Source organism: Salvelinus fontinalis, chromosome 9 (assembly GCF_029448725.1).
Source record: "Salvelinus fontinalis isolate EN_2023a chromosome 9, ASM2944872v1, whole genome shotgun sequence".
Lineage (NCBI taxonomy): Eukaryota > Metazoa > Chordata > Actinopteri > Salmoniformes > Salmonidae > Salvelinus > Salvelinus fontinalis.
In genome coordinates, this window is record NC_074673.1 from 50,483,871 (window position 1) to 50,506,323 (window position 22,453).

At 42.6% G+C, this 22,453-nt stretch overlaps 2 protein-coding genes across 2 annotated transcripts in view; both read left to right on the forward strand.

Moving 5' to 3' along the window:
- The window catches only part of alkbh3 (alkB homolog 3, alpha-ketoglutarate dependent dioxygenase), a 40,765-nt gene extending 30,435 nt beyond the window's left edge, over nt 1-10,330 (forward strand). The window contains exon 10 of the mRNA XM_055934770.1: nt 10,247-10,330. Coding sequence (XP_055790745.1) covers nt 10,247-10,255 — 9 coding nt within the window. The 3' untranslated portion in view covers nt 10,256-10,330. The remainder of the gene's footprint in view (nt 1-10,246) is intronic.
- A 712-nt stretch (nt 10,331-11,042) lies between these two features.
- On the forward strand, nt 11,043-12,308 carry c9h11orf96 (chromosome 9 C11orf96 homolog). The gene has a single exon (XM_055934771.1). The coding sequence runs from the start codon at nt 11,047-11,049 to the stop codon at nt 11,428-11,430; it is 384 nt and encodes a 127-aa protein (XP_055790746.1). The 5' UTR covers nt 11,043-11,046; the 3' UTR covers nt 11,431-12,308.
- The last annotated feature ends 10,145 nt before the right edge of the window (nt 12,309-22,453 follow it).

Below are 22,453 nucleotides of genomic sequence, written 5' to 3' on the forward strand. Positions count from 1 at the left end.
CACCCTTACCTGCCAATCTCTGAATTACATCTCCGTAATCTAGCATAGGTTGGATCGTCATCTGAATCAGGGTTCGTTTGGCAGCTGGAGTGAAAGAGGAGTGATTACCATAGAGGAAACCAAGTATAAATTTAACTGCTGAGAGAAACTTTCCTCAAGGTTTTACAGGATTGCGTATTCCCGGCTTATTCTTTCCTGATTCCGGAAATCATCCAAATGGCTTTTCTGGAAAGTTACCGGAATTTTGCAACCCTATTTCTCTGACATGAATTTAAATTCAATATTTATCAGGTGACAGCACATGATAATTATATTACAATTCCTTAAAGTTAGCAACACACAGATGGAAACCGTGAGAATGCCAAATCAGACACAGGAAAGAGAATTCGCTCACATATTGAAAAGAGGACGTTGCTAAATGGTGTGTGAACTGAATCGACCCTGTCCAATCGAACCCTTGTCCCCTAACCATCAACACGTGTCCTTTCATAGATTACAAAGGAAATAGGTAGAAAACCCTCTGCCTAGCCATGTGGTAGACTAGGTGGAATTTCCACCATACTGCTGCGTTCACTTTCCACCCATTTTTGTTTTAGGTCTATGTGGCATTGAAGGAATCCTTTGGGATTTTGACAATGAGGCCCTTTATCTACTTCCTGTGAGTCAGATGAACTCGTGGATACCATTTGTATGTCTCTGTGTTCAGTATGAAGGAAGTTAGAGGTAGTTTCTCGAGACAATGCTAACTAGCGTTAGCGCAATGACTGGAAGCCAATGGGTATCTACTAGCATGGGTCCTGGGCTAACAATTGGGATTTGTCCAGAGCAGGGCCCTTTGGTGGCCCCCCTCACTTGACGGCAGAGAGAACATTTATACTTTTGAAGTTAATTTCCTGCAATTATATACAATTTGCCACTGTTGCATAGAGAACATGTTGCAGTTTTAAAGGTCATTTTCAGCAATTCTACAAATTTGGCACATTTTCAACACATTTAGTTCAATTCTACTAATTCTTCCGGGGTGCAGAGATACGTTTTTTCTCAGTTTTACAGCAAATTCCCTGGAATTCTACCCATTTGCCATTGAGTGGAGAGACATTTTTGCAGTTTTAACACTAATTTCCTACAAGTCTACACATTTCTTCCGTAACTTATGCCATGTTAATTTGATATCTGAGTGTGAATGACTAACAAAATAAATGGAGGACCCCTGGAGGTCAGGGTCCCTGGGCACGTGCCCTGCGTGCCTGAATAGTATCCGGCCATAGTTTAGATAGCTGGCTACCACTGAGGAAGTACAGTTCCCGCTCAGCCCAGTCAAAACTGTTCGCTTCTCTGGCACCCCAATGGTGGAACAAACTCCCTCACGACGCCAGGACAGCGGAGTCAATCACCACCTTCCGGAGACACCTGAAACCCCACCTCTTTAAGGAATACCTAGGATAGGATAAAGCAATCCTTCTGACCCCCCCCCCCCCCCCCTGTTCCACTGGATCCACTGGATGTCATAAGGTGAATGCACCAATTTGTAAGTCGCTCTGGATAAGAGCGTCTGCTAAATGACTTAAATGTAATGTAATGTAAATGGCTAGACTACCAACCCAAAAATGTGTTAGCTGACATGGCTAATTGAGTGACTGTCAGTGACAATCATAACAAGAGAAAAACTGCTGATGCACAATCAAATTATGAAATGACACCTGGTGTATTCTACTATTCTTACTCTCAATAGAGGAGGGGGGCCCCCTATCAGCCGGCCCTGGTCCAGAGAGTGGCTTGCCAAGTTAAATAAAGGTTACATTTAAAAAATAAAAGAGTGGGTCATACGTTCTACTCGGAACTGTTGGAAAGTAGAGGAGAGGAGGAGGAGGAAGAGGTGGAGCCCCTTAGAGGTTGGTTGGAGTCAAGGAGCCGTGATGAGCCATGGAGCTGTGTGTGTATGTGTGTTCATGTAGTTTGAACACATGCATATATGTGTGTGTGTGTGTGTGTGCGTGTGTGCTTTTGGTCTGGAGCTCATTTCAAAGGCCAGCACAACCTTGACAGGCTCAAGGTAGAAGTATTGGATCTTTGTGCAGATAACTGATGTTTTTTGAAGTGTATAATTGAGCATTTACTTTCCCTTTTTTGAAATGACCTTGACACCGTTAGGATAACGTCTCAACAACCATTTGCTCATTACATTTTTATCATACAGCAAGGACCTCTTTTGTATACTGTAGCTTGCATAGTGTTACTATGACACACAGACAGATTGACAAGCCTCCTCTATCCTCCGGCCTTGGCGTGATATAACGAGTGAAAAACAATCCTCTCCCTCTGCAGTCCCTCCGGTCTGAGGATCGCCTCTATTGAGCCATGTGACACTACTCCCCCATAGACCGCTGTACTCCAACCATCTGGCATTACTTAATCTACCCAATGGAAAGTGAAAGGCAAGCCTACCCATTAATTAAAACACAGACATTTGTTTTCCATCCGTCCGACGACCTTGTCGTTTTTAATGAGGTTTCATAACTACACTCTTAGATATAAAGTTGCTATCTAGAAACCTTAAAGGGTTCTTCAGCTCTCCCCTTAGGAGAACCCTTGGAAGAATCCTTTTTGGTTCCAGGTAGAAACACTTTTGAGTTCCATGTAGAATCCTTTACACAGAGGGTTCTACATGGAACCAAAAAGAGTTCTACCTGGAATCAAAAAAGGGTTCTCCTACGGGGACATCCTAAGAACCCTTTTGGAGCCCTTTTGTCTATGAGTGTACACAACCAGAACTGGGTTCAAGATAGAATTGAGCTATCCTAGAATCCTCTAGTTCCTTCTACTTGTTTTTACAGCCCCGTTACGAAACCGCATCTACATGCCCCATGTGCCAGATCATAATAGGAAAAACAATGTGCCACAGAGGGAACATTCAAGTCTTTCCCAACAACGAGCCTGTCTCTGGGCCAACACTGTGCAAACTGCTCATTCGTCTAGGAGCATGGGTGGATACAAAAGCAGTAAATCATATGCAGTTGCACACACACACACACACTTGCACACACACACACACACACACACACTTGCGCACCCCCCCCCCACACACACATGGTCTTACCACCAAACAAGAATGTCATGTGAGCGTGATATCACTTGAATGGCAACTGGTTGCCTGAGGGAATGACCTTACTACTGAGTTACCAAAAATAGAGTTGAGAGGTGTAGGGTGTATTTACGACTTTACATCTACATACACCCCTGATGTGTGTTTAAGTGAAGGGTATTGGTATACGGCAACCCAGTCTCCTTCCAATTCTCCTGAGGTCTCATCCTAAGAATACAGTACATGATGAAATGGAAACCATTTTAGAACCTGCCATCATTGCCATAACCCTAGGATGGCATCAAAGCCGTAAACGTACTGCCCAGAAGGGTCAATGTCGTTGCAGCACTGACAAACTTGCCTCAGAGATGATGTGCCTCAATCCACAGGGTTATTGCTATCCGGGATCTTTGGGACGTCCATACCCTAAAGCCTAACCCTAACTCCTAACCATAAACCCTTACCTTAACCATTTTGAATGCAAACTTCAATGGATTAGGGACGTCCCGAGGATCCCGGATAGCAAGTATCTTATCCACAGCCACTTTAGATCATTTTTCATATTACCGCTGTGCATTACAGTCAAGATGACGATACTGAAGGGGATGACGACAGCTATACAAATACAATTGAAGTCGGAAGTTTACATACATTTAGGTGGAGTCATTGAAACTCATTTTTCAACCCCTCCACAAATTTCTTGCTAACAAACTATAGTTTTGGCAAGTTGGTTAGGACATCTACTTTGTGCATGACACAAGTAATTGTTTACAGACAGATTATTTCACTTATAATTCCCTGTATCACAATTCCAGTGGGTCAGAAGTTTACATACACTAAGTTGACTGTGCCTTTGTGAACAGCTTGGAAAATTCCAGAAAATGATGTCATGGCTTTAGAAGCTTCTGTTAGGCTAATTGACATCATTTGAGTCAATTGGAGGTGTACCTGTGGATGTATTTCAAGGCCTACCTTCAAACTCATTGCATCTTTGCTTGACATCATGAGAAAATCAAAAGAAATCAGCCAAGATCTCAGAAAAGAAATTGTAGACCTCCACAAGTCTGGTTCATCCTTGGGAGCAATTTCCAAACTCCTGAAGGTACCACGTTCATCTGTACAAACAATAGTACGCAAGTATAAACACCATGGGACCACGCAGCCAACATACCGCTCAGGAAGAAGAATTGTTCTGTCTCCTAGAGATGAACGTACTTTGGTGTAAAAAGTGCAACTCAATCCCAGAACAACAGCAAAGGACCTTGTGAAGATGCTGGAGGAAACAGGTAGAAAATGATCTATATCCACAGTAAAACGAGTTCGATATCGACATAACCTGAAAGGCCGCTCAGCATGGAAGAAGCCACTGCTCCCTAAACCAGGAAGAACCCCCCCCCCACCCCGGAAGTTAAAGCTTGGTCGCAAATGGGTCTTCCAAATGGACAATGACCTCAAGCATGCTTCCAAAGTTGTGAAGGCTTAAGGACAACAAAGTCATGGTATTGGAGTGGCCATCACAAAGCCCTGATCTCAATCCTATAGAAAATTTGTCGGCAGAACTGAAAAAGCGTGTGCAAGGAGGCCTACAAACCTGACAGTTACACCAGCTCTGTCAGGAGGAATGGGACAAAATTCCCAAAATTTACCGTGGAAAGCTTGTGGAAGGCTACCTTTTGACCCAAGTGAAACAATTTAAAGGCAATGCTACCAAATACTAATTGAGTGTATGTAAACTTCTGACCCACTGGGAATGTGATGAAGGAAATAAAAGCTGAAATAAATAATTCTCTCCACTATTATTCTGACATTTCACATTCTTAAAATGAAGTTATCTTAACTGACCTAAAACATGGAATTTTTACTTGGATTAAATGTCAGTAATTTTGAAAAACTGAGTAAGTGTATTTGGCGAAGGTGTATGTAAACTTCCGACTTCAACTGTATGTACTGCGCTGGGGGTTGCCTGGTGGACTCCTTGTGTTTGGCTATGCGTTGCCATGCCAACAATGACATTTCCAGCTAGGGCCTAAGGACGTCCCTGACCCTGCCAGTTCCTATTAATCCATGGGTTGGAAGGGCCAAATTTCACATATTTGTCCGCTTTGGAGTGGCAGTCTAATTCAGTTTTTTTTATTGAGGTCCATGTTCTGTGGGTTATATTTTGGTATGATAACCTCATCGGAGGTAGCTAAATGTGGTTATCACTGCATTATATGTTACGACCCTATGCTTTATGTCCAGCAGAGAGATACATCTTACCCACCCATAATAAGTGCACCAAACTTTACATAAAGCTAGGAAAAGTCGAAACAATGATGCCTAGTTATTGATGATTTAACCATAGGGCAACCAGCTCTATTAGTTTAAATTGGATTGGTCGGACATTTGTAGTCTCGTGCGAACCATCCTGATCTCGCGAGCACACATTCTGTTTAGCGAAACAGAATGTGAGCTCGCAAGATCAGGATGGTTCGTATGAGGCTAGGATATTTCTTTCAATAATAGGTGGAATATGCCTAATGATAACAAAAATACATTTATAGTTGTGCAGATAACATAACCGATTTGGTTTGCAAAATATATAATCTTTGTAAAATATTAATTGTTCCCAAAAATGTTGATGATTTTGGGTCATTTGTATCCTTCATTTCTACATTTTATTTTCAATAAAAAAATCTAGTCTACTTTCAGTCTCCATATTTTCAAGCATAGCGGTGGCTGCATCATGTTATGGGTATGCTTGTAATCGTTAAGGATAAAAAGAAATGGAATGGAGCTAAGCACATCCAAAATCCTAGAGGAAAACCTGATTCAGTCTGCTTTCCACCAGACACTGGGAGAGGAATTCACCTTTCAGCAAGACAATAACCTAAAACACAAGGCCAAATCCACACTAGAGTTGCTTACCAAGAGAATGTTCCAGAGTGGCTGAGTTACAGTTGTGACTTACATCTATAATATCCCTGAAGGGATATTTTACTGGTTTGTAATGATTAGAATGATGAACAATATTATACCATATTGTTCAATATAAAATACATATCTTGAAATCTGTTGCATTCCAACATAACATTCTAACAAACCATCTGATAATGAGGGTATCAACTTATATAGCTGGTGATTGGTGAAGTATTAAAGCCTTAGGTTTACAAGCCTTTATAGATAGTGTCTATATGGAGAAAAAAAAACATATATTGTAGAATAGGGCCTACTGAAATATGTATTGGTTAGTGGCTGCTGAGGGTTGTCGAAGGCATCAGCAATGGTCCAATTGCTAAAAAGGCTGCATTTTTTTCTAATCACCAATTGCATAATTTCAACTACATTTGTCAACCACCCTCTGAACTAATGGCTAAAAATGACAAGGTAATATATTTAATTAAATAACGTGTATGGTTGAAGGTTAGAGAGCATCATTTTAAGAATTTTAAGTAAATGAGAACTTGTTCTCAACTGGCCTACCTGGTTAAATAAAGATTACATTTAAAAAAAAAAAAAAATTTTTAAGGTGAGGTCAGTACAGGTGCATCAAAGCTTGGACCGAGGGACCGAAAAAGAGCTTCTATCTCAAGGCCATCAGACTGTTGAACAACCATCACTAACACAGAGAGGCTGCTGCCTACATACACTTTTGAAATCATTGGCCACTCTAACAAATGGATCACTAGTCACTTTATTAATGCCACTTCAATAATGATAATAATGATGTTTACATATCATTACTCATCTGTATATACTGTATTTTATACTATCTATTGCATCTTGCCTATGCCACTCTGTCATTGCTCATCCATATATTTATATTTATATGTGTATATTCTTATTCCATTCCTTTACTTTGATTTGTGTGTAGTAGGTAGTTGTTGTGAGATTACTTGTTAGATATTGCTGCACTGTCGGAACTAGAAGCACAAGCATTTCGCTACACTCACAATAACATCTGCTAACCATGTGTATGTGAACAGTAAAATTTGATAACTTGCTGGGACAACTCAACACATAATTACAGGTGGCAACCATTTAAAAACATTTTTTAAACTAGGCAAGTCACTTGAGAACAAATTCTTATTTACAATGATAGCCTAGGAACAGTGGGTTAACTAACTGCCTTGTTCAGTGGAAGAACGACAGATTTTTACCTTGTCAGCTCGGGGATTTGATCTAGCAACCGTTCGGTTACTGGCCCAACGCCCCTACACTCTAACCGCTAGGCTACCTGCCGCCGCTACACTCTAACCGCTAGGCTACCTGCCGCCGCTACACTCTAACCGCTAGGCTACCTGCCGCCCCTACACTCTAACCGCTAGGCTACCTGCCGCCCCTACACCTAACCGCTAGGCTACCTGCCATCCCAGGTTAAACCGCTAGGCTACCTGTCGTCCCAGGTTAAACCGCTAGGCTTCCTGCCGTCCCAGGTTAAACCGCTAGGCTACCTGTCGTCCCAGGTTAAACCGCTAGGCTTCCTGCCGTCCCAGGTTAAACCGCTAGGCTACCTGTCGTCCCAGGTTAAACCGCTAGGCTACCTGTCGTCCCAGGTTAAACCGCTAGGCTACCTGCCGTCCCAGGTTAAACCGCTAGGCTACCAGATGTAGATCTCTTGGACTTATGAGTCAATCTAGGTAAATCAATTGATCTGATGGCAAAATGTACTAAATACCATTTTTTTTAAAGATGAGATCCATCCAATAGAATGTAACATTGTTGTTTGATACAGTCATTTTCAATGACCATTGTGAACATTCCAACTTGTCTCAACATTCCTTTATCAGCCTGCAAACATTCTATTGCGTATACTTCCATACAACAAGACATAAAACAGCGACTTTTTTTGGAGAGGTTTTCATCAACTGAGTGTACAAAACATTAGGAACACCTTCCTAATATTGAGTTGCAACCCCCTTTTACCCTCAGAACAGCCTCATTTTGTCAGGGCATGGACTCTACAAGGTGTCGAAAGCGTTCCACAGGGATGCTGGATGTCTGATGAGGACCTATGGGTCAAAATGTTGTTATAATAATATCACCTAGGAGAATGAGCAGCAGTGTCCACCTATAATTCCAGCACCTGCAAAAAGTACCTGGATGCGGGTATGTTCTTCAGCTTTTGGCTCATGTTGACTCCGAAGCTCCCCACAGTTGTGAAGTTGTCTGGATGTCCCTTTGGGTGGTGGACCATTCTCGATACACACGGGAAACTGTTGAGCGTGAAAAACCCAGCAGTGTTGCAGTTCTCGACACGATCAAACCAGAGCGCCTGGCACGTTCAAAGGCACTTAAATCGTTCGTCTTGCCCATTCACCCTCTGAATGGCACACATACACAATCCATGTCTCAATTGTCTCAAGGCTTAAAAATCCTTCTTCGACACCGATTTGAAGTGGATTTAACAAGTGACACCAATAAGGGATCATAGCTTTCACCTGGATTCACTTGTTCAGTCCATGTCATTGAAAGAGCATGTTTTGTACACTCAGTGTATATTTCCACACTATGAGGTTGGAATAATACTGTGATATTGTGAAAATGATTGTAATACTCTTTTAGTGTAAGAGCTTTTTGAAAAGAATATCAGAAATTTCTCTTTGCTAAAAAAGCATTTTTTTACAATTTTAATTGAAAACAGTCACAGTAAGGTACTTAATTGTCACCCAGAAATGATTTGATACTGAGATTAAAATGGCTGCATTGGACCTTTAAGCAGTTAACATCCCATCATGCTTAGGGTCATGTATAAAAATGCCCAGTTGCCCATTATTTTGTCAACTGTACCATTGTTTAAAGAAGAGATCTCAGTGACTTTGAAAGAGGGGTCTCAAAGGAGCATAGTGTGTGTGTGTGCGTATGTGTGTGTGCGTGTGCGCGTGTCTGCGTGTGTCTCAATCACTAGATATCAACCCAATTGAACACTTATGGGAGATTCTTGAGCGGTGTTTTCCACCACCCTTAACAAAACATCAAATTATGGATTTTGAGGTCAAAGAATGTCGTCTACAAGAGTTCCAGACACTTGTAGAGTATATGCCAAGGCACACTGAAGCTGTTCTGCCGGCTCGTGGTGGCCCAATGCCCTATTAAGATACTTTATGTTGGTGTTTCCTTTATTTTGGCAGTTACCTGTAGATGGGTACAGATCCCATACATCCATATACTTTAGTTGCATCCAGTAGATGTGTATCTTTGTTAGGTGTGTGCGTCTTTACAATCTTTGTTTGTACAGTTATTCTATACATTGTCTAAATGATGAAGTCAATGGTAAAAGCATAGAGAATTATAGAAAATTATTTTGATAGAATGGTCCGACACGTGCTCTGAAATCCTTGGCATCCTCCTGTATGTACTTAATCTGTTCTCTGCACGTGTGTATGTATTTATGTGGGGATCGCATAACTTATTAAAGAGCAACTGCCCCTAAAAACTAACTTCTCATTTAGAAAACAGCCTGTGTGGCATTGATATGAGTCAGGAACATTGATTCTACAGTCAAAATTGACCGAAAAAGTGTAAATAGGATCATTTGTTTATAACATCAGTATCGTCCAAAACTGAATTTGGTGAGACTTGTGGTCGTGACTGCATCACAACGTAAATGAAGGTTGGGTTTGTTTCAATCCTGCCATCAGGTAATCATCAATTTGGAGTGCAGCTGAATGCGGCCCAATCGTAAAGCGTGGTAAATCCAGACCCGGAGATAGACTGTCCAAAATCAAACCAATTTTGCCACTGTCGCACACCAGCCGGCTGAACCTAATTGGCTAAATAATTTGTGTAACTCTTCCCACCTGCGAACACACACAAGAGACACACACATCAAAACACCAACTCAGTCATGGCCGCTAGCATTTCTTAATGAACCAAATCTAAAATGAGGCCAAATCAGGAAGTACAGTTGCCCTTTAATGCCACTGTTTATCTTTGCTTGTTAGCATACATATAAGCACAGGTAACTAGCTACATGTTTCCCCCAACAATTTGGAAGAGTAACAGCTCATGCCCCTCTAGGACCCTCAACCTCTAAATCTTTTGGTTTATTTCAGTCTTCTCTTTACTGTCATTTGTTCCCACTCTCCACCCACCCATCCCGCTCTCTTTCTCTCTCTCGCTCTCTACCACACGGCACACCCCTCTTTCTCTTGCTCCTCACTCACTTCATCTCTGTCTATTTAGGGAGACTGACTCTGGGCAACTGCTATGGACGCTGGAACCATGACAGAGGGAGCGATTTGATTCTGGCACAGAGAGATATCGAGGGTTTCCACTAGATAATACAGCCACAAAGTCAAAATGTAAAAATTATTGAAAACAAACATTTTCATTTTGGTCTTCATTTAAGGTTAAAGTTAGGCATAAGGTTAGCAAAGTGGTTAAGGTAAGGGTTAAGGTTAGGTATCAAATCTGATTTTAAGAAGAGAAATTGTAGAAATAGGCGGGGTTTATGGCATTGTGGCTGTGTTAACTAGTGACGACCGAGCCCGAGAGGGAAGGGGGTGGAGTAGTAAAGTTGAGTGGGTAGTGAGACGACGCTATAAAAGCCAGTGCCGGAGCTGTCTGTGTCAGTAGCACTCGCTGACTGAGGCAGATACAGCGACATAGAGAAACAACAACAAGAAGGAGGAACAGCTTACAGCACGAGTGGACATATGTAGCAACCTCCCCCTCGCACAGGCTCTGCAGTACTGACAAGGACTCAAAGATTAGAGAATTGGAAAATAGAGGCCGACATCTGATACAGCAGCTCTTTGGTACAGACATAGAGTTTCATCATCCGGGACTTTGGAAGATTTTGGTATGGTTAAGAGAACTTTGCTTCACCGTCGTTCCTGAGAAAGAGCATCTGACAAAAGAGGAGGCACCAAAGAGAGAGAGAGAGAGAGAGAGAGAGAGAGAGTGAGAACTGTGGGACGCCAGGAGACGAAGGAGCAAAACAACTGCTTTTCCCACCTACTTTCACACCCAGTGTTCCACACATGGCTGCTGTCCGTCAGATGCCCATGGAGACCCAGGGCTTCCACCACATGCTACCTGCCCATCTTCTCTCCTCGACCATGGAGGAGTTCCCCCAGCAGCTCCCCGTCCCCAAGGGGCCCGCCCGTGGCAAGAGCCGCCCCCGCCGGGCCCGCGAGGCCCGCTTCAAGACCCAGCCCGTCACCTTCGCCGAGATCACCGAGGTGGAGGAGGAGGGCGCCTCGCCCCTGGAAGAGGAGAGGGCTCGCCGGTCTTTCCTGCAGTCCCTGGAGAACCTTCGCCGGAGCACGCAGGCGCTCTACTGTCCGACGACTGGTCGACGCACGCCCACGGCCACGGCCACACAGCAAAGCCTGGACTCTAGTGACTCTGACTCTGCCCATTGACGGGCAGGACCTGAGGAGAAGTGTACACACCCTGCTTGGCACTGGCACACGCCCCTTTTCCCTTCCAATTCTGCTTCACACTGGGGCCCAATGAACTCAACTGAACTGAACTGATATCCAAGCTGCTCCTGTGCATAGAGGCCATTCTCCTTGAAAATATGTGTTTCCACATACACATATATTAGCATATGTGGCTACGGTATGCATTTGACACATTTTTGTAAAGAACGCTACCCTGTAATATATATCAGTCGCTGGTTATATTGCTAACGCCTCTTAGAGAAGCTAAGTGTAGCATATAAGTTATGACGCAGTGTTGAGTACACCACTTCAGAGATATTCTTCTTCAGATATATTCCTTTTTCTACTGGCGAGGACTTCAGGACAGGAGGTGCTTTGAACTTGAAATGTGTTAACTGTGGAATGTCTTTGTCCTTTCTTTTATAAAAGGATAGAAACAATGTTGTTTTTCTATGTTGTACCTGTTTTGTGTTCTGCTTCAAACAGATTCTACAAGTGCAGTCACGTTCGAACGAGACACCTCATTCAGATTTGACTGACTGAACTCTTTATATTGAAAGATGCTCAATGGTAACTGAAGTTAGGAGTTATGTTGCAACGTTTTGGCACCGCTCTTATTTCTATGTTAAGCTCCGCAAGCTAGCGAATGCCACTCACAAAAAAATGCCTTTCCAGATGTGAAAATATTTATTCTCTTATTTTGTTTGTAACATAGCAAATCTACAAATATTATTTGGTCGTTGGCTCGTTTGACTTCTAAAGTCACGCTTGATTTCTCAGATGAATATCATTTTTTACATTGTTTTACATCTCTATTTGTTAGTTTGCTTCAAATGTAATAAATATTTGCAACGATATCCCCCTGATTTCTCTTTTGCTCACTTGAAGATACACAGTAGAAGTTAGTTGTTAATTAGTTACATAACATTTTGGTTTGAATGTTAGCTGAATGGTTCAAAATTATGATATAATAGGAATCAATCTATTACCTGATGAGAGGATAGGATAGGACATGCATATATTTCTGTCCATTTAGGGGACCCCTTTTGGCTCAGGAACAGTCCCAGAATGAAAGGTTCTGCATACTTCCTCTTTCAACAGGTGCACAGCTTTTTTTTCACACAAATGCACATCCTTAAATCACATCTCTCTGCACATATTTCTGCCACATTCTAAACTCCTCTGGTCTGGTTCATAAATAAACACTCAACTGAGGAACTTGACCTTCTTCTTCACGCTCACTGGCTTCATGACGCACTTAAATCATGTTCAGCTTGCGTCAGCAAGCAAAACCGGAACAAAACCCTGCTGTAAAGATAGTGTCCTCTTGAGTTTTCAAGAAACCTTCAGCTGTCCCTTGGAGACCTATCGATGACGGGAGCTACAGATAGTACCAGGGTGCTAGCAGGCTACATAAGCACCCAGATGAAATAAAATACAAACTGAAGATGTTAACATCTTCCAGTTACTGTAGCTGCCTCCTAAACATCAACAGACAGTACTAGTTATGCAACAAGTGAAAATATAAACCACGAGTAAAGTTCCTGGAGATCATAGCGATCTGTCTGAACTTGGAATATTCCTATTAGCGCAAACTGGTCTCAGGGCATTTTGTATTATTCTGTAAGTAAATCAAGACACTCCTGTTGGTAGGATATATTACGTTTCGTATGGTACGTATTCATTTGTGAATGTCCATCACCCATTTAGTATGATATGCTAAGAATTACAATTCATACTATATGTTACAAATTTTCAAAAACGTGTATTATGTTATGGGCCACTGACTCTTAAAAGTGACAGGCAAAGGTTTCCCTGTTTTTCCAAACCTTTCTTTATACAACAGCTAAATGTGTCATAAAATGATCTGAAATAATATTTTGGTCAGGGTAGATTTTGTATCCTTGGTATGAGACTAAAAGAGGCATCGCTACCTGTCAGCATGCTCCTCTGGAATGCTTGGAAATTATGTCATTTGAGGGCATTGTGAATATTCCATAATTTGAAAAGGTTAAAAGTTATCAGATTTTAATGTACAATTTCACACATCTCTGAGGTCACATGCTCAGTAATGTACTGTTGAGAACACAATCAGAACTCTATTTCATGTTTTACATTGGATCCAGCTATTTCAGTCAGGAAATAACCCAGTGCCGGGATTTCAAAGTAGTTTTAATTTTTGCTTTGTGCTGCAATGTGAAGGTAGGTGGTCAGTCGGATTTATGCTACAGAATGAGAAGGCAGTTCTCCTTCTAGCTAACCATAATAAATCACTTGTAATGACACTACTGTTTACAGTGATCTTTATTATGGACATCTGAAAGTGGCAAGAGTATTTGTGATCGAGAAAATGCTAGGCTAGCTACGCCACATGGGCTAGCTAACGTTTGCTAGCTAGCTAACCTTGTGTTCACAGTACATATGTCTAGCTAGCCATACATGGTAACATTTGATCAGAAAAACTGAATTATCTGACTAGTTAGCCACGTTTTGGTTAACTAGTTAGCTTTCTGGCAGCAGTTAGATAGCTTACTTTTTGTGAAAAAAACATTGGGCACTAGATTTACTTAAAATATATATGTATATGTTCACATGATGTATTTGATTGATTTCCCACCGTTTTATGTGAGAAGACTGCCATCCAGACCTTCCTAGGACCATGTAAATGTCCTCTATCGAATAAACGTGTATTTGTCTCCCTCTGGTGGTCGGCTGCATCATTACATCCATTTATATCACTTCACTGAAACATTACGTCAAAGGGACAGTCCTTAAAAAAACATTTATCCAGCTTGACTGCTTCACGGCACAGACATGGCAAAGCAATCGCTGAATTTGTCTCGAGCAGGCTGATCTAAATACATTTCATAGCCCTATGATAAAGATTGCAACCTACACACTTCCTTAAACCTAAAATAAGTAAAGAAGTCAAATTTGTTTTACGTCGAGGCAGACACATTGCATATGCTCAGAACAACAAAAGCGAGGCCTTACATAGCTCTTCTCCCCTATAGGAGGGACACATGCTGTTTAAATGGCCCAAATGTTGATTTAGACGTTCACACATTTAACAGATTTTGACTATCACTAATGTCATGATATGTTTAGTACAATAATTGAAAAGGTGAAATATTTTTGGTAGATGTTCCTAAAACAGATTATAACTATATTTGTACATATTGTAAAATATGAAAAGGCTTATTCATTCACACATTTAAAAAAATATATCATATTGTCATATTTATATATGTTTTATTATACTTTTATTGTGTACTAGATCATATGTGTTAAAGTGTTTTTTTCTCAGACATAAATAAACAATTCCAGGTGAAAGCCAAAGGTCATAGCTTCCTGGGGATTGGGGTACACACACACTACAACATTAATAAAATATTGCCTCTTGCTAGATTGATGACTAAAACCAGTGCAAAATGCCTGTCAGCTCAACTGGCTAGCAAGCTAAGGTTCATTATACATTTGTTTTGTCATCCAACAAGTCTTATCAACTGAAACATTTAGCTAGATAGTTTTAGCTGTTTCAAATCAAATCAAATGTTATTGGTCACATGCACATATTTAGCATATGTTTAAAAAAAATGTATCCAACCTTTATTTAACTTGGCAAGTCAGTTAAAAGTATTCTAAGTATTCTAAAGTATTCTAATTTACAATGACAGCCTACACCGGCCAACTGTGCGCCGCCCTATGGGACTCTCAATCACAGCCGGTTGTGATACAGCCTGGATTCGAACTAGGTGTCTGTAGTGATGCCTCTGGCACTGAGATGCAGTGCCTTAGACTGATGTGCCACTCTGGAGCCCAATTATTGCAGGTGTAGCAAAATGCTTGTGTTCCTAGCTCCAACAGTGCAGTAGTATCTAACAGTTCACAACAATACACACTAATCTAAAAGTAAAAGAAGGAATTAAGAAATATACAAATATTAGATTGAGCAATGTCGGAGTGCCATTGTCAAAAATACAGTAAAATAGAATACAGCATATACATATGAGATGAGTAAAGAAGTATGTAAACATTACTTAAACATTATTAAAGTGACTTGTGTTCCATTATTAAAGTGGCAAATGATTCAAAGTCTATGTATATGGGGCAGCAGTCTCTAAGGTGCAGGGTTATGTAACCGGGTGGAAGCCGGCTAGTGATGGCTATTTAACAGTCTATTGGCCTTGAAATAGAAGTTGTTTTTCAGTCTCTCGGTCCCAGCTTTGATGCCGCTGTACTGGCCTCGCCTTCTGGATGATAGTGGGGTGAACAGGCCGTGGCTCAGGTGGTTGAAGTCCTTGATTATCTTTTTGGCCTTTCTGTGAGATCGGGTGCTGTAGGTGTCCTGGAGGGCAGGTAGTTTGCCCCCGGTGATGCGTTTGGCAGATCGCACCACCCTCTGGAGAGCCTTGCGTTTGTGGGCAGTGCAGTTGCCGACAGGATGCTCTCAATTGTGCATCTGTAAAAGTTTGTGAGGGTTTTAGTGGCCAAGCCAAATTTCTTCAGCCTCCTGAGTTGAAAGAGGTGCTGTTGCGTCTTCTTTACCACACTGTGTGGGTGGACCATTACAGATCGTCAGTGATGTGTACGCCGAAGAACTTGAAGCTTTCCACGTTCTCCACTGCCGTCCCGTCGATTTGGACAGGGGCGTTCTCCCTTTGCTGTTTCCTGAAGTCCACGATCAGCTCCTTCGTTTTGTTGATGTTGAGTGAGAGGTTATTTTCCTGGCACCAGGGCTCTCACCTCCTCCCTGTAGGCTGTCTCGTCATTGTTGGTAATCAGGCCTACTACTGTTGTGTCGTCTGCAAATTTGATGATTTAGTTGGAGGCGTGCGTTGCCACGCAGTCATGGGTGAACAGGGAGTACAGGAGGGGGCTGAGCACGCACCCTTGTGGGGCCCTTGTGTCGAGGATCAGCGAAGTGGAGGTGTTGTTTCACCACCTGGTGGCGGCCCGTCAGGAAGTCCAGGATCCAGTTGCATAGGGCGGGGTTCAGACCCAGGGCCACAAGCTTAATGATGAGCTTGGAGGGTACTATGGTGTTGAATGATGAGCAATAGTCAATGAACAGCATTCTTACATAGGTATTCCTTTTGTCCAGATGGGATAGGGTGGTGTGCAGTGCGATGGCGACTGCATCGTCTGTGGATCTATTGTGGCGGTAAGCAAATTGAAGTGGGTCTAGGGCATCAGGTAAGGTAGAGGTGTGATCCTTTACTAGCCTCTCAAATAATTTCATGACGACAGAAGTGAGTGCTACACGGCGATAGTCATTTACTTCAATTACCTTTGCTTTCTTGGGTACAGGAACAATTGCGGACATCTTGATGCAAGTGGGGACACCAGACTGGGATAGCGAGAGATTGAATATGTTCGTAATCACTCCAGCCAGCTGGTCTGCGCATGCTCTGAGGACGCAGCTAGGGATGACGTCTGGGCCGGCAGCCTTGCGAGGGTTAACATGCTTAAATGTCTTACCCATGTCGGCCTCCATAGTCCTTGGTAGTGGGCCACGTCGGTGGCACTGGGTTATCCTCAACGCGGGCGAAGAAGGTGTTTAGCTTGTCTGGATGGAAGACGTCGGTGTCCGCAAAGTGGCTGGTTTTCCCTTTGTAGTCCGTGATTGTCTGTAGACCCTGCCACATATGTCTCGTGTCTGAGCCATTGAATTGCGGCATCAGGATATGTGGTTTCCAGTTTGCATAAAGTCCAGTGTAGTTCTTCGAGGGCTGTCGTGGTATCGGCTTGAGGGGGAATATACACGGCTGTGACTATAACTGAAGTGAATTCTCTTGGGAGGTAATGTGGACAGCATTTGATTGTGAGGTATTTTAGGTTGGGTGAACAAAATAACTTGAGTTTCTGTATGTTATCACAACATGAGTAGTTAATCATGAAACATACACCACCTCCTTTCTTCTTCCCGGAGAGTTCTTTATTCCTGTCTGCGCGATGTACTGAGAACCTAGATGGCTGAATGGACGGGGACAGTATATCTGGAGAGAGACATGTTTCCGTGAAACAGAGTATGTTACAATCCCTGATGTCTCGCTGGAAGAAGATCCTCGCCCTGAGCTCATCTACTTTATTATCCTTAGACTGAACATTAGCGAGTAATATACTGGGAAGCGGTGGATGGTGTGCACGCCTCCTGATTCGGACTAGAAGTCCATTCCAAATACCTCTTCTCTGCTGGCAGTGTTTTGGAGCAGCCTCTGGAATACGTTAAATTGCCCTGGGGGGTACGAACAAAGCAGTATTCCTGGTCGTAATGCTGATGAGTTACCGCTGCTCTGATATCCTGATATTAGATACAGTTATTTCCAACTGTATCTAATAACACCAAAAATAATGCTGGGCTAATAATATAAGAAATAACACACAAAAAAAACGAAATAATGCAAAGTTTCTTAGGAGCTAGAAGCTAGAAACAGCCGTCTAGCTAGCTAGATTATAGCTCATTATCTGAGCAATCATTATTGACATACACTGTAGATGTTAATTTCCCAGTTATACAAGTGTCTTCTCAAATCATGTCAGTATCATTTGTTTAATTTCTGATCCATGAAATGACTCATAAAAGCCATGTCTGTGGCTTGTGTTCCTTGCAGTAAGCCGACAACTAAAATGTAGTGATAGACAAAAATGTTGCTGAGGCTTATTTAATCAAGCCTAAATGAGCATTATTATTAAGTGTTATGGTATTTGTGGAGACCTTTTGCACACCTTTAACTATTCTAGTCATTTGAAGTTTGATGGAATAACCATTTCACTCTCCCTCATGTGCACATGTGTGTGTATGTGTGTGTAAGTTTATGGGTGCATGCACATCATGCTCTATTACACTCCACACCAACGTTGTGTGAATTGGTTGTGAGCCTGCTTGGTGACCCTGCTAGTGTAATGTCGTAAACAGATCCAGCACTCCAGACAGCTGGATGCATATAAATAGTCAATGTCCCCACCAGGCCCCCACTCACTCAAAGAAAAAGAAAAACATGCTAGTCATTGTGTTTACCATGACCTTCTGTAGGTGTCATATATCTCATACCTGTTTTTCTCATTTTACCAGACAATGCAAGTCAACAAACATTTGTTTCACAGATCAGAGGGCAGGACTTGAGGGATGGAGGGAGGGAGCAGGGGAGAGAAAGAAGGAGAGCAAGAAAGAGATAAATGTTTTTCTCATTGCTCGTGTCGTGGTGACAGATTGGCCACTCTAGTTCATATCGCCTTTCTCGCTCTCCTTCTCCCACAACCTACTTTTTTACTGTTCCCCTGGAGATGGGAGCGAGTGATATAAAAATGTGATTTACGAAAAAACAACCCCCACCCTTCGCTTTTGGCAACACCTCCCTCCAAGGCTGATACTCAACACCGCTTCATTTCCCCTTATGCTAACTCCCTCTGACATTTTGACCATGAGGAACCATTCCGGCTTAACAATATGTTCAGTTTCCTTATTGTTAATGATGTTTCTCAGTTGGTGATCCTCACCGTGCTGCTGTATTTTGGCCACTTGAATATTGAGATACACTAATATAACTAATATATTATCTCACCCAATCTCTCCAAGAACTGTTAATGTTTGTTTGAGGTGTTTCTGTTCCAATGAAATGTTTTTTTGTTCTGGGCAGTATTGTGGAATCATCAGTTGTTCTGTCATTTCTTATGTAACAGTCTGTTCTGTTACATAAAGATTTCAGTTCCAGATCAGATGGAGTCTCACAGGGAAAGAGAGTGGTGGGGACAAGAGTCGTGCCAATAATGGGAGTAAACAACAAGGCAACATGCACAGAACTCCTGCTTGTGCCGTGCTTATTAATATTTTTGTATTGCTTTGCCTTTTGAGCATCCATGCCTTGTCCAAAGGATAGTCAAGGTGAGTCCCATTGAGATAAGAATCTCGAGCCCCATTTATACCTGCTAACCTTTGTCCTTTGACCTGATTGTGCTCACATATTTTAGACAGGTGTAGACGATCAAAAAACACACTGCGAACTGATTATAATCTGATATTTTTGACCATCTCCGGAGGTAGTCAGGGACGCACTATGTATCGATAGCTCACAAGTGTAGACGGATCTGGAACAGTAAAATCTGGTCACAATGCAGACACTGTGGACAGACGAGACACATTTTAATGCCAGTGTAGACGTAGATCATCTTGATCATAGCATTCTCACATAGGTGTTCCTTTTGTCCAGGTGGGAAAGGGCAGTGTGGAGTGCAATAGAGATTGCATCATCTGTGGATCTGTTAGGGCGGTATGCAAAGTGGACTGGGTAGAGTTTCTGCCATAATGGTGTTGATGTGAGTCATGACCAGACTTTCAAAGCACTTCATGGCTACAGACGTGAGTGCTACAGGTCGGTAGTCTTTTAGGCAGGTTACCTTAGTGTTTCTTGGGCACAGGGACTATGGTGGTCTGCTTAAAACATGTTGGAATTACATACTCGGACAGGGAGAGGTTGAAAATGTGAATGAATACACTTGCCAGTTGGTCAGCGCATTACACGTTCTGGTAATCTGTCTGGCCCTGCGGCCTTGTGAAGGTTGACCTGTTTAAATCTCTAACTCAGATCGGCTGTGGAGAGCGTGATCACACAGTCTTCCGGAACAGCTGGTGCTCTCATGCATGTTTCAGTGTTATTTTCCTCGAAGCGAGCATAGAAGTAGTTTAGCTCGTCTGGTGGGCTTATGTCATTGGGCAGCTCTCGGCTGTGCTTCTCTTTGTAGTCTGTAATGGTTTGCAAGCCCTGCCACATAAGACGAGCTTCGGAGCCGGTGTAGAACGATTCGATCTTAGTCCTGTATTGATGCTTTGCCTGTTTGATCGTTTGTCTGAGGGCAGAGCAGGATTTCCTATAAGCTTCCGGGTTAGAGTCCCGCTCCTTGAAAGCGGCAGATCTAGCCTTTAGCCCAGTGCAGATGCTGCCTGTAATTCATGGTTTCTGGTTGGGGTATGTACGTACGGTCACTGTGGGGATGACGTCATCGATGCACTTATTGATTGAAGCCTATGACTGATGTGGTGTACTCCTCAATGCCATTGGAGGAATCCCGGAACATATTCCTGTAATCCATGGCTTCTGGTCCACTTCAATCAGTGTAGATAAGGGAGAGGAGACAGCTTAAAGAAGTATATTTAAGCCTTGAGACATGGATTATGTATGTGTTCCATTCAGAGGGTGAATGGGCAAGAACAAATGATTTAAGTGCCTTCAAACAGTATGTATATGGTAGTAGGTACCAGATGCACCGGTTGAACTGTAACGCTGCTGGGTTTTTCAAGCTCAACAGTTTCCTATGTGCATCAAGAATGGTCCACCACCAAAAGGACATCCAGCAAACTTGACACAACTTTGGGTGTCACACCCTGATCTGTTTCACCTGTCTTGTGCTTGTCTCCACCCCCCACCAGGTGTCTCCCATTTGTCCTCATTTTCTCCTGTGCATTTATACCTGCGTTTCTGTTTGTCTGTTGCCAGTTCGTCTTGTCCTGTCAAGTACTACCAGCGTGTTTCTGTGTGCTAGTTTTTCTTAGTCTTCCCAGTTCTGACCTTTCTGCTTGTCCTGACCCTGATCTTGCACGCCGTCCTGTACCTGCCTGACTCTGATTTGGATTACCACCCTTTGCCTGCCTCTTGAACTATAATAAACTCTGTGACTTGTACTATCTGGCTCCTGTGTCTGCATCTGGGTCTTGGTCTGAGTCCTGATAGTGGGTAGAATTGGAGTCAATGCTTTCGAGACCTTGTAGAGTCAATACCCTGATGATTTGAGGCTGTTCTGAGGGCAAAAGGGAGGATGCAAGGGATTCAATATTATAAATGTGTTCCTAATGTTTGATATGCTCAGTGTACACCATCAGTCACAGGCTTCATTAGGTAATGTGGGCAGAACAACAGAGTTTTATCTTGTCAGCTAAGGGATTCGATCAAGCAACTTTTCAGTTACTGGCCCAATGCTCTAACTGTCACGTTCTGACCTTAGTTCCTTTGTTTTGTCTTTTGTTTTAGTATGGTCAGGGCGTGAGTTGGGTGGGTTGTCTATGTTAGTTTTTCTATGATTTTCTATTTCTGTGTATGGCCTGATATGGTTCTCAATCAGAGGCAGCTTTCAATCGTTGTCCCTGATTGGGAACCATATTTAGGTAGCCTGTTTTCTGTTGGGTTTTGTGGGTGGTTATTTTCAGTCTTTGTGTGTCTGCACCAGATAGAACTGTTTCGGTTTTCACTTTGTCGTTTTGTTATTCAGTGTTCAGTTTTTTGATTATTGTTAAATAAGATGAACACTTACCACGCTGCATCTTGGTCCTCTCTTTCTCCTGACGACAAGCGTTACACTAACCACTAGGCTACCTGCCACCCCGATGAAGTTGTACCCACAATAACAATCTGGACATACCCCAACCAAAAACTCTGGATGAATGCAAAAATCCATACAATGCTGAGAGCCTGTACTGCAGCATTCAATGTCAGCAGAAGGAACCCTGATGACTTGGTGGTGCGCGACGGGGTGCGCGACGTGTACAAGGCAAGCAGGTACGAGCTCCGCTTATCCATTAGGGACACAAAAAGACAGTACAAACTCAAACTTGCATCGACATTCGACAACTCAGGATTTCGACGCATGTGGCAATGAGTACAGACTATCACAGATATCAAAGACACCCGGCGTAGCCTCCCTCCCAGATGAGCTTAATATATACTATGCTCGCTTTGAGGCAGACAATACTGAGCCATCCAGGAAGACTCTCGCTGCTCCGGAAGACCAGGTGCTTTCGCTCTCCGAGGCTGACATGAGGAAAACTCTCAAAAGAGTGAATATTCACCAAGTCGCTATCCCAGATGGCATCCCTGGCCAAAACAAACAATACCTCACAATGATGGGGTGCAAAGAACTGAACTTAACAGTGTGTGATAATGACATACAGGTGTGTGATCAGAATTCAGGTGATTGGGATCTGGAGAGTGAGCTGCGTTCAAGGGATATA